Source organism: Podarcis erhardii, assembly GCF_964252035.2.
Source record: "Podarcis erhardii genome assembly, chromosome: 1".
Taxonomy (NCBI): domain Eukaryota; kingdom Metazoa; phylum Chordata; class Lepidosauria; order Squamata; family Lacertidae; genus Podarcis; species Podarcis erhardii.
This window is the reverse complement of record NC_138497.1, coordinates 49,528,108-49,541,525: the sequence shown is the minus strand read 5'-3', so window position 1 is coordinate 49,541,525 and position 13,418 is coordinate 49,528,108. Positions and strand designations below refer to the sequence as shown.

The window sequence follows — 13,418 nt, the reverse complement described above, 5'->3', positions numbered from 1 at the left end:
ACCAGTGCTTTTTTTCTAAATAAATGTTATGGGGTACTCTCATTTTCCTACTCATATTGAAATACCGCCCCTCAATGAGTCCAAAATTAGATTCACAAAATGTTTAGGAGTATGCATACCCCTAGAAAAAAACACTGGGTCTAACAAATGAATTTGTGTATAGCACAACAGTTCATTCTGGTATTCAAAACTAATTACTGGGCTCAAAACTATTTAAGTAAGTGACTATCTTTGCACCTGATTCCAGCTGATGAATCTCACTGGTCCTAGGTTTTCTTTTCTTTTTTTCTAGATAATGTACTGGCTGCCTTGGAGAGAATGATTAAAACTTTGAAGCTGACTTAGTGTTCTTTCAAATGTATTCATGTGTTTATGCTCATATGGTGCATGCTATTCAGAAAGAATTGTTATATTCTTAGGTTTATTTAGGCTAGTAATGGCAGACTGCTTCTGAATTATAGTTTGTGTGTTGAATTTTAACGGCTTCCTTTGCAATTTCTTGGGCATAGGGGATGCATTACCTTAGAGGAAGTTTCCCTAAGTAAGTATGTTCTATTGTTTAACATGCTATCTAAATTGACCAACCATTGTTTCTTATTTGCTAGCAAACCAGAATCAGGAACCATAGTTTGAAACATTTTTGCAAACTATAGTTTGTGCTATGTGCAGTATCCAACATTCCTGTTCTGGGAAGCAAGTGACTTCCACTTGCACAATGCACTTTCTCTCCTCTCCTCTCCCCTGCTGCCCCACACATGCCCTCAAAAGCAGCTCCGGAGTGTTGGGGAACACTCCAGAGCAGATTGAGAAGTTGAGTAGAGGTAAAAAGGAGAATTCCCATTTCATGAGCAGAATTCCATTCAGGGCACATTAGATACAAATGATCTTTGCTCTACCTCTGCTGCATCTACTGGAGTACTGAGCAGACAAGAGATGAAAGTGGACACTCTTCCTTTAAACCATGGTTTGGGTTCTAAACTATAGGTAGCACAAATTTTATCTGGCATATATAGTATCATAATATTGGAACCTTTGGCTCCTTTTACTCAGATACGTTTTAGGTAAAATGGTAGAAGTTAAGTGATATTTGCTGCTCTTCTACATGACCTGGTCAAAAGAATGCATATGCCAGTTTCAATCTAGTGTAACTACTAGAAAAGGTAAAATATGTTTAAATGGATGAAGTAATAGACATTTTCCTATAATCTCAATTTTTCTTTGATTTTTCTCCTTCTTGTCCTCTTTGTAATATTTGTCATGAGAATACTTCAAAATACTTTTCAGCAGTTCTTAATTCTCTTCATGAAGCTCTGCAAATCTAGCTGTGCCCTCTCTGCATGTGGGTCAGCTGGTACCGAAATCCTTACTACCTAAACACAGGACTCATCTATGGAACACTTCCCACACTATCTTCTGAGTGAGCAGAATTATGAGCTAACCTAACAGCTTTTTTTCTAAACCTATTTCTTAGTCTCTTATTACAACAATTTCATTTTTCATTCTCTGTTGTAGAAGGATATTAAATTCTGTCAGCCTTCATGTCACATAAAAGAGATAATACATCACCTTTAGAGAACTGGATGACTAAGGGTTTTGCTAATAGGTGTCGAGTCTTTCATTTGTCACTAGTTCAAAGCTTATGGGAAATGGCTAGAGCTAAAAATTATCATCCGAAAGCTGTCCAGTGCTATTGTGAAAATCACAAACGTAATGAACTCTTCAACTTAGCTGTCAGAGAAAGCTGTGAAAACAGAAGGTGGTTGAGGGGTTTCTTAAACTCCTAAGAATTGCCATGTGCTTGATCAGAATATTAAGAGATTTATTATCAAGGATTTAGTCAAATCTGCCTCAGATGATGATAATGATGTCTATTGCTAACTGAAAATGTTAGTCTTGTTACACATGATATTCCACCAATTGTTTATTAGCCATTCATTGGTGATGTCAGTACATTTTCTTAAGATTTAAATTTATAAAAATCCAGTTCCTAATTAGTTCTGGTTTTACATCACCACACCAAATCTTACTGATTACAAGACCAATTTTCATTTACATTAATTGCATATGGTGTGTGGAAGATATTAGCCAATGTAATAGCATAGTCTTCTATTCTGGAGAGGAGGTCACTTCTACCCTGGGGCCTGTAAATCTCTCTCCCATCCACAAAAATATTCCAGTTATGTATTGTTCAGCATATTTGCACTTGTATAGCATATAATGTACTATTAAGTCTCACATCCACCATTTTGGATCATTATTTTTCTAAACTATTCTTGCTAGTCATCTGTAGTCATATTCTATACCCTATAACTGACTACACTTCCCAGTTGAATCAAACAATTACTGCATTTGAATATTGGTTGAAGAAAATAGTGGATGAAGAAAAGGAAAATGACAATTTTGCTTTTTGGAAGTAATGGCTCAATATTAGAGACATATCTAGGAGAAAACAGAGATGTGAAAAGCAGTCAATCTGCACAACGAAGGCACTATTTTGTCAGTCAGTTAAAGATGGGAATATGCTGTGCTGAAAACAAAAAGTAAAACACGAACAGTGGTCAAGTTTTACACTAAATAAACCAGTTACACTAAAGAAAAAGAACAAAAAAAATCATTTTAAAATCCTCGTAAATTCTATGACATTGACAGACCTGGAAGGCGGTTGAATGTAAGGGGCAGGCTGATGGTCCATAATAGAAAAGACAATTGGAAACTCTGGTCAATAACAAACATTGCTGCACAATTCAATACAGATATCGTTTCTTGAGCTCAGCAAGGGGAACTCTAGCCTGATCCTGATCAGATCTCTAGAAGTTGTTAATTATTCTAAATTTCTACTGGCATCTACTCTACAGGAGTCTGCAATTCTGGAATTCAGGACAGGATGAAAACAAGATCGTATCACTGCTGTGCTGATTATTTTTCAAAGCTGCATTTTGAACCTCAGATGTCTTTTCTGAATAGCATAATGTGTGTTCAAGCGTCTGAGCTCTCTCTCTCTCTCTCTCTCTCACACACACACTTTTCTGTTCATTTTTCCAGTCATAACTTCCTGCTTACAATTTTTTTTACTGTTTTTATTTTTTCACAAAGTCTGGTGTCTGTCACCAAATTTGGTTTGCCATATTAACAAATGTGGCATACAGCACCAGAATATTTAAAATTTTACATCAGGAAATAGTGATGTGCCTGGTGTTTTGCTTGCATCTTACAACATCTCCTTATCCTAGCCTAGAAAAGGCTGCAAAGCAAAGACAGTAATGACTGCTTTACTTGACTGAAATATGCTAATAAGGTATTATTACCTCAGAACCTTCTGGGTCAGGGGAGGTTGGTTTATTTTTCAAACCTTTGTTACTTGTACACTATTTGCTCCTGACCAGGTCAAGGAGGACCTTTTGAGGACAGAGGTCATCGTCCAGTTGATGTCATGAAAGACTAAAAGGAGCTTGGCATTTCTGGGGAGAAACCATGGAATGCCAATGCAGCTTGCCAACTTTACAACTCTAATTTTATCAGCTAACCAATCCTCAGCAATCTTCTGCAATAAGAAAACTAGATTTTTGTTAAAAGTGAAAGCAAGTCCAGCACCCTACACAAGCAACTATACAGGCGAGTGTATTTATTTGGTTATATATTTATCACCTCAATTATGAAATTTTTTGAATATTTTATCTCTAAATACCTGTTGTTTTCAGAACTAAAATTATTAATTTTTAACCTTTCTGATTAATCACTATCTTTGTTATGTAACTGTAAATCTAAACTAGTCAACTGATTTTGTGAGCATATTTTGAAAGTTGATCTCTAAAAATACTGAATACAGAAATTTAGTACGAAATCACAATTTTAACACACATGCATAGCTGAATTAGCTTCACTAACAAACAGGCATGCACTGTCTTGTTTCAGGCAGGTGGGCAGGTTTATCTTGCTATGTCACTTTTATTTTTTTGAAATTGCATGTATGTCACCAGCTCACTCATTTTTTGTTTATTCTTAATCTAGTTTATGATGTCTATATTTCTTGAATAGTTATATTGTTTTAAATTGATGCATACTGCTTTGAAATGTTTTTGCAAAAAATGGGATAGAAATATTTAAATAAAAAATAAATAGCATTCCACCTTTATTCCAAGGAGCTCAAGGTGACATACAGGGATCCAATTTATCCTCACAAAAACCCTATAAAATAGGTTAGACTAGTAATAATTATTGGATCAAGGTCACCAAAATGAACTTTACAAATGAGGATTTGAGTCACTGAAGCCTTATTACAAAATAGTAGACCTACAAGTTTGCACTAGAATAGCCGCATGTATTGTAGTTTAGAAGCCTAGATGGTGGTCCATAGATTAAAAATCCTATTTCTTTCCCACCACACCCTGACTGTGCCCCTTTCCTAGAACTGTATCATATAACATAGTATGTTTCTGAAGGGTGTGGTGTCTTCAGTCTACTTATAAAAAATTAACAATACCAAGAATTACAACAGAACCCACCCCAACCACATATTTGCTAGGGATGATGGGAAAATTTGTTTGGTCCACTTTTTGCAGTTGTTGTTGTTGTTTAGTCGTGTCCGACTCTTCCACTGCCTCCCGCGGTTTGGTCAAACTCATGCTGGTAGCTTCAAGAACACTATCCAACCATCTCGTCCTCTGCAGTAGACAAACCCAATTCAACACTCCTGATCTTGCAGCAAGATTCTTGCTTAAGAATTAGAATGCAATACTAACTGGGATTACACATTTATTTATGATGCTGCAGGATGAAATGGAAAACTCTTTCTCAGCTATACTACTTAAAGCAACAGCTGTGGAGTACTTATTGTAATGCTCCCACACAAAGAGAATATTCCTTAGACCCAGAAATTAGGATGTCAGGGAAAGGGGTTCAAGCCTTCTCTCTGAAAGCATTTTTAATGTCTGTTATGTGTACTGATGTTCTATAGTCTCATCTTAGGCCTTGCACTATGATGACACTGCTTCAGAGCTCTGTTTTCTATAGATTGCCCCTATTGTGACATGGCATTACCTCACTTCTAATACCAGCCATTGCCTAGAGAAACTCTATAAAGTAACACGTGCTACTTGACTTGGATCAAATGTTGGTGCCACATGTTTCCTTTGGTCTGACCCTCCATGTAAGACATTACTCTTCTAAAATAAGAGAATAAGATACAGAAGCTCCTTTAGGGAGACAAAATATTAGACGAAAGTATGTAATATTGGGAATCAGATAAGTAGCACAATTACTGTTTGCGATTAAAGGGATACATCATTGCTTACTAGTCCAACCTATTATTTATTTTTAGTTAAATAATGTTTTAAAAACCCGGTAAGCTAATTGTTTTTATCTGCCTAATCAGACTTATGAGTTTCACTGATTACAATACGAGATCAAAACTACACCTACTGCATGCTTCAGAGAAAACATTGTTACTTAGTATTTTCCCATGGTTGAGCTTAAAATTATCAAAGTCGGGTACTTACAAGAACCCAGACTAGCTAAACAGCCCACCTGTCCTTTCTCTTCCACCTTTCCCACTTGCTGAGAGCCAATGTTGCCATTTTGATGCATATTTGGTCTTGCCCTCATCAAAGGGCCATGAACATGCATACTTGAGGTGCATATCCCGCTTACCCCTACGAACCATGTCTCCTCCAACCCCTAGATTACAGTGACCATATTAGGCGAATATGCCCCAAAGCCCTCAAAACTTGTCACCAGCCCTGTATCTCCCTCCCTTGGTAACATATTTTAGGGTTGCCATATGTCCTCTTTTTCCAGGACATGTCCTCTTTTTCATGGGTATATAAAATGAGAGTTGTCATAGCGATCCATAGTTAAAAGCAGAAGTCTGCAATTGTGTCCTCATTCTTGCTCTAGTTATTCACAGCAACTAGCACAAAGCTAGAAGACACCCCACCCTCTTACAAGCTTGGTTGATCAAGGGAATGCCGTGGATGTAGTGTAACTTGATTTCAGTAAGGTTTTGACAAATACCTCCACAATATTATTGCAGAAAAGCTGGTAAAATGTGAGCCGGATGACATAACTGTTAGGTGGATTTGTAGCTGGTTGACTGACCCAACCCAAAGAGCGTTCCTCATCGTCCTAGAAAAAAAGTGACAAGTGGGGTGCCCTGGGTTCTGTCCTGGGCTTGGAGTTGTTCAACATCCTTATAAACTACCTGCATGAAGAAATTGAGGGGATGCTCATCAAATTTGCAGATAACACCAAAGTGTTAGCTAATGCCACAGAATACAAAATCAGTATTCAAGATGACCTTAACAGATTGTAGGACTAACAAAATAAATTTCAACAGGGACAAATGCAAGGTTTTATACTTGTAAGCCTGTAACACCAAAAACTGTAAATCCTAATCTGTATGGCCATATTCAATGTAGTGTTGCACCAGGGGTGCATCCATAATATTTTGTCTAATTCTATACATATGTTCCAGAATTCTTATCCATACACATCTCAGTGTCATACCCACATGCATTATGCCACATGGGCGTATAATCCCATACATGATCCATGATGACAGGTGAATTGCAAAAAGGTTCAATTTCCAAATGTGTCCAGACTGTGGATCCTGAAATTCTCTAACATTAAGTAACATATCACAGACCCTGCAGTGCCCACATATATAATGACCCTTAACTGCATTGGGAGATGTTTCCTGTTGAAGAATAGAATAGAATAGAATAGAATAGAATAGAATAGAATAGAATAGAATAGAATAGAATAGAATAGAATAGAATATGACTAAGGATTGTTTAATAGTTTTGCCCCTTCTCCAACCAATTAGAGGGGGAAGATCACATCTGGGGATGTGTTGAATGATGTGCCGATGTTTGTTTATTAACTTTTTGATTTTCATAGATAAGCTAGAAAACTCAAAGGTGCATGTTATCCTGTTGTTTAATTATTTCCTGTTTTTGAAAAAGTTGCTTCCTATTAATATTGGACACCCTCTGGACTGTATTGTTGATAATGTGTTCTGGGTATTCTCTATTTTGAATTTGTTTAGCTAATGTTCTGGAGTCCTGAACAAAACCCCCAGGTTGAGATGAGTTCTGTTTTATTCTAATCATGTGACTGGAAGGGAGGCTGTCTCTCAAGTGTCTTGAATGAAAGGACTTATATTAAAAGGAAATGTTTATCTGCAGATTTAGTATAATTAACGCCCAATTGCCCTTTGGAAGCTTATATATACAGTCATGTCTAAAAGGGAGATGGCCTGTCTGTTATGTTGCAAACTAAATTTAACCGTGGGATGAACTGAATTAAGCCAATCGTCCAGGACATCCAAATGCTGTTCACTGGAAAATATATTAAATGTGCCATCTATATAGCATTTTAAAAACTTAATATCACGAAAATAAGGGTTAGTGTTGGGATCCAAAACCCATTGTTTTTCAGATTGACACATGAATAAATTTGCCTCACTAGGGGCAAATGGTGAACCCACTGAAACAACTCTGATTTTGTAATAAAAATTGTGATCAAACATGGGGGGGGGGGAATCTTTTCTAAAATCAAGCCAATTCATTCCATCAGGAAGAAGGGAGGGAGAGGGTCAAAAGGCTTCCAAGCATTTAGAGTATCCTCAAGAACTAAGTTACAGATAGGTAGCCGTGTTGGTCTGCCATAGTCAAAACAAAATAAAAAAATTCCTTCCAGTAGCACCTTAAAGACCAACTAAGTTAGTTCTTGGTATGAGCTTTCGTGTGCATGCACACGAAAGCTCGTATCTGAAGAAGTGTGCATGCACACGAAAGCTCATACCAAGAACTAACTTAGTTGGTCTTTAAGGTGCTACTGGAAGGATTTTTTTTATTTTGTTTTGACTCAAGAACTAACCTCGCCTCATCCAAGGGAATAGGTAAAGGTAAAGGGACCCCTAACCATTAGGTCCAGTCGTGACCGACTCTGGGGTTGCAGCGCTCATCTCACTTTACTGGCCGAGGGAGCCGGCGTACAGCTTCCCAGTCAGGCGGCCAGCATGACTAAGCCACTTCTGGCGAACCAGAGCAGCGCACGGAAACGCCGTTTACCTTCCCGCCAGAGCGGTACCTATTTATCTACTTGCACTTTGATGTGCTTTCGAACTGCTAGGTTGGCAGGAGCAGGGACCGAGGAACAGGAGCTCACCCCGTTGCGGGGATTCGAACCGCCGACCTTCCGATCAGCAAGTCCTAGGCTCAGTGGTTTAACCCACAGCGCCACCCACGTCCCTTATCCAAGGGAATAGATGTGTACAAAGACTGTAAATCTAAAGTGACTAGAATATCTGATTCCATGATTGTACTTTGTTCTATGATTTGAATGAAATGTGTAGTATCCTTAATAAACGTATCTGACTTACTAACATGAGACTGTAGAAAATGATCAGCACATTTTGATAGATGTTCCAGGACTCAAGCCATGCCAGAAAAAACTAAATGACCAGTTGAGATTCCTATACTGAGGGGGCTGGACTAGATGACCCTGAAGTCCCTTCTGACTTTACAATTGTATGATTCTATGTGTAATAGCCTATGGGAAAGGCTCCTGAGAACATACGGTAATTTAGAATAGTAATAACTTCACTACATTATGTGCCTGGCAAAGATTTATAAATTTTCTTAGCTCTCTATGCTATTCTGAGTTAGCCTTTTTCCATGCTGTGTCTTATTAATTTCCAATGTCATTTTGTTCTTGTCTTATGTGTAGGCGTAAAAGCAACCGGAGTTTAAGAAGCCCACTAAACACACCAAATCTGCATTTCACATTCCTATTATGGGAGATCTAAAAAAAATTCTTGAAAGAGGAGAATATATTCCCTTGAGATCTGCTCCTGTGTTTGAAAGCAATTTTGTTCAGGTAACTAATTTTTTTAGAATACTACTGTTTAGACTGGCATCTGAGCAGAGCATGAATGCCTACAAATGCCACAGACTCAACTGTAGAAAACAGAGTCTAGTTTACCGTGCTTGCAACCCTCCAAATTCCTATTCATGAAGCTGTCTCATGAGCGTTTGAGGGAAAATGTGTACACAAATTCAAACACCGGTGGTAGGTGTGCACTGAAGCCAGAGTGAAGTGGTAATGTGTATACAGGCTAAAACTTAGTACCTACAGATAGACTTCCATGAGCGCAAGGGAACTTTCCTTCCCTCCCCTCTCCCTGTGCACCCTCCAAATCCGCTCTGGCAGTTCCTCAACTCTCCAGAACATATTTGGGGATACTAGAGGAGTATATGGGTGGAGGAGAGGGAGGGGAAATTCCAGTGGATAAATTCCAAAGTGTCTGGATCAATTTCAGTTAAGTTTCAAGGCTAACTGCCCTGATTGCCTGAAAAGATTACCCCTGGGGCTTGTTTTGGCTTAGAAACTCAGATCTAGTTTTACAGGAATTGTAGAGCTGCACAGAGAAGTGGGCATACGGAAACAAGAGCTTCATCAACAGGTGATTTTTCTTATTTTTTATTTACCCGACTTTTCTTTGAAAACCTCCCCCTAAGATGGCTAACAACACAGGTAATTTAAAAATGTAGAACTGCTTGGAATAAAAAAGTAAAAAATAATAATCCAATGCAATAGTAACTAAATTATCTCTACCCAGCCTAAGAGCCCTCTCAAATAGCCCCCTGAAAGTATTCACCAGCCATCCAAAGGAGAACAATAATGGGACCAGTAGGACCTTGATAAAAACTTTCCACAGCTTAGGCACCATGATCAGAAAGAGCCTCTCTCAACTGACAACCTGGCATACTTCAAACACGTATACCCCAGGCCAACTTGAGTGTTCAGGTAGGTTCATACGGGGGGGAAACAGTCTGCTCTATGAATCTGCTCTATGCAGATGGTATTATATAAATAAAAAACAAGAACCAAATACCAAGCAGGCAATACACCCGATCCCAGACTGGATTTTTTTTTTACCAGTGTCAAGTCCATTTGACACCAGTTCAGGACCTGCACATCTTCCTGAAATTTGATGGAAAGAGTGATAGAACAGGTGTCATCAGTATATTGATGACACCGTACTTTAAATCTCCTCTTGCAGTTGACCTCCTCTTGCAGTTTTATGCAGATGCTAAAAAGCATGGGAGAGGGGATTGTTCCCTGCAGCACGCCATGAACCAATAGCCACAGAGTACAACAGAACCTTTTGAAACCAGCTTTCCAGAGATGATGACAACCATGGCAAAATAGTGCCTTTCCCATCCCATCTCAGCAAGGTCGCTCACTACCATACCATAACATAGTTGATAGTATTGAATGCTTCCGAGAAGTCCAGGATGATTAACAGCAGGGGTAACTTGCCTGTGGTCATGCAGACTCTGAATTCCCATTGTGTCAACTGTCTGGGTCATATCTCCATTCTAGATTTGAACCAGAATTGCTGGTTCAATCATCCTGATGCCTTACACAAATCAGGCTTATGACCTGCCAAATGTGTAGTGCAAAGGGATGTCTGATGATCACGGAGGCCATGAACTCCCGAGCTGAACCAGGAGTTTATCCTTTGTAAACTGATTTGAGTTTTTTTACAACCAAGTGGTGTATAAATTGTATGAAATAAATACATACATAAAGTGCAGAATGTTGAACCAGATAGTGTAAATGTTGATGTCCTGCAGGCAGGGTGGATTTGATTTAAATCAAATTGATTTAAATCATGATTTAAATTGATTTAAATAATTTTTTTACAGAAAGACTCATTCTTGCTGCTATAAGGTTTCGTTTTTGGAATAATAAATCTTCAGAGTAGTTTTTACAGTTATATCAAAAATTATTGATATAGTTATACTATTAGAAATACATAGACAGATAATTGTGAAATTATTGTGAGGTTTTGTAAGTTAACTGTTTATAGGGGCTATATCTCCCAGCAGCTCTGGCTTTAGAGAAGCTGGATGTCAGGGGCTCAGGAGCAGAGGCACAGGGGAGAGAGGAAATGGAGAGCGAAGGGGAAGAATCTGAGGGCAGCGTAGGGGAGTATGACAGTGGCACGAGAGATTCCATGAACTTCTCCAGCGAATCAGAAGATTCCCAGAGGGGAGCGCCAAGGGCCAGGGCAAGGGGGGTCCCAGGGGGGATGCACCAGAAGCAAGGGGCCAGCGGGGACTCCCAAAGCAGCAGCGGGAGATCACGACCAGCTCCCCCACCAGAGCGTAGTGGGGGGGAAGAGTCCCATGTATCAGGGCCAGCGTCTCCTCCAGCAGGGAGAGAAGATGAGTCAGGGCTGACCACGCCCCTATCGGAGAGTGAGGGAACGGAGGGGAAGTCAGGTCCAGCTAGCCTCCCCGAAGGGGGAAGCAGTGACAGGAGCAGTGTAACGGTCAGGAGAAAGGTTGCCGGCTGGGCGCGCGTGCCAAGTTCGAATGTACAGGCGCGCGGGACAGCAGAAAACCCGGATTGGGAACCAGGTCCTAAAGCCCGCCGAAGGCAGGGGGAAGACTCAGGGGACTCAGCGTCAGAAGAGTCTAGAAAGGGCAAGACCCCAGCGGACAGGCGGACCCAGAGGAGGAAAGAGCAAAGGAAGAGGTAGAGCAAGGCTAGAGTCTTAAACTGGTGTCTGGGGGGAGGAGATTCAGACGGAGCTTCAGCGGTCTAGAGTTTGAAACGTAGAGCTGCGCGCCGCGGCTTTGAAATCGAAACTGAACGTCAATAAAGACTTTTGTATATAACAACGAACTGGCATTGGTCCTTTGTGAGCTGGGACCTCGGGCAGCTCTGACACTGGTCTTCCTTTTTCTAGAGGGGGGGTGGAGAGATACAGTTGGTAGGCCTAGGCAGGAACAGGCTTGCTCAAAGAACAGGTCAAGGAGAAACAGGCTGGTGGAAAGCTGGAAAAGGGGAACCAAGGACTGGAGTAGAACTTCAGGGATTCCTGCTACAGGACTGAAGTTCCAGGTAGAGACTTTATTGTTTGGACAATGTCAGGTGAGCCCTGGGAAGAAGGGCCTGGAACCAGTGAACTTTTATTAGTTGACTGGCAAGCACTTCAAGGTCTTGCCAAAGACAGATCCCAGTTACTATTTCCACCACTCCACCTTTGGATTTGCTTCTACATTCAGGTGCCTATTCTGTACAGTTAAGTATCAGTGCAGCTGTTGGAACCCAGTGGGATTGGGAAGAGGTTGCCAGCCCTGAAGTACGTTCAGCACTTGCCTCAAGTCTGAGTTGCACAGGCATGCAACTGACTTGCACAATTATTAAAACAAAGATCCCAAGACTTGTGGAGTATTCTGGTCATAAGGCTGCACTTTCATTTTTACTGCTTCACACAGAACTTAGCATTTAAAAGGTAAGGGGTTGATTCTGTGTATATAAATTTTCAAAGGAACAATGGGATTAAGTTTTTTTCCTCAACTCTGTATGTTTATTTTATAACATTTTTCCTGTGAAGAAAAGGCATGTTATCTCTGCAGACACAAATTCGCGCTTTTGAGAACTGCAACAACATGCATCTGTGAGAATATATTCTTGTTAGAAAAATTGCCCCAAATAATCTTACAGAAACCTCTGGAAGAGCATGACATTGTGAATGGATTGATTGAATTCATTTACCAAAAAAATTAAACATTGCATATAAAGCCTCATGCTACATAATTAAAAACAATTCCTTATTTCCTGATGAATAGCCTTTGGACTATAATTTAACTTAAATAGAAAACTATCTTTAGAAAGATTTTTATTCCAAAAGCATTTTGTTTTTATAAATCCAATTGAAATTTAAAAAAATCTGATTGAAATTTTAAAAAATCCATTTTTATTTTTAAAAAAATCATAGATTTTTATCCACCCTGCCTGCAGGATAGCAGTCATTGGGTTTTCCAGCATCACACTTGAAGCTACTTCCAACATTTCCACTATGTGGAAGCTTTTGACTTAAGTTCTTCTCTTTTCTCACATGCACATCTTTCTTGAACCTTCCTTCCCTTCCCAATATCATAATTGCAATACAATGTGTTTTCAGATGCTTTTGAAATAATATTTATTTTATATGCCTAAAATAACCTCTTATCTCTTTGCAGGTGAATAGAAGGGGTGAATCAATTTACCTTCACAATCGCCCCAACTATGTGACCATGGGCATTTGTGCCTCCAGCTCAAGCCAGTCATTGCCAAATGTGATGGTGCTTGCACATGCAGCTTCTTCGTCCTCCCAGGAAGCCATTTCAGCACGCCCAGCAAGTAGAAGGCAATCAAATTCTGAAGATGAACTAGTGCTCACCAGGTGAGTTAGTACTGAGGAGGCATGAAAAGACTGCAGATATTGCATAAATTCAAGTTGACTGTTATAATTTGGTATGGGGAAATGGTAACAGAATCTCCCAATTTTCACTATTTCTACATAGTATTAAAATAGTAAAGTATCTATACATAAACCTTTTTCACCAAGAATCCACAAT

At 39.5% G+C, this 13,418-nt stretch overlaps 1 protein-coding gene across 4 annotated transcripts in view; it reads left to right on the top strand.

Annotated features, from left to right (window-relative positions):
• The first annotated feature begins 3,338 nt into the window (after positions 1-3,338).
• GARIN2 (golgi associated RAB2 interactor family member 2) overlaps positions 3,339-13,418 on the top strand; it is a 20,358-nt gene continuing 10,278 nt past the window's right edge. The window contains exons 1-4 of one of the 4 annotated variants that reach the window (XM_081856405.1): positions 3,341-3,612; positions 4,966-5,146; positions 8,728-8,877; positions 13,041-13,243. In XM_081856405.1, coding sequence (XP_081712531.1) covers positions 8,794-8,877; positions 13,041-13,243 — 287 coding nt within the window. In that variant the 5' untranslated portion in view covers positions 3,341-3,612; positions 4,966-5,146; positions 8,728-8,793. Of the gene's footprint in view, positions 3,613-4,965; positions 5,147-8,727; positions 8,878-13,040; positions 13,244-13,418 lie in introns of all 4 variants that reach the window. The other 3 variants (XM_081856407.1, XM_081856404.1, XM_081856406.1) reach the window with 3 other exon arrangements.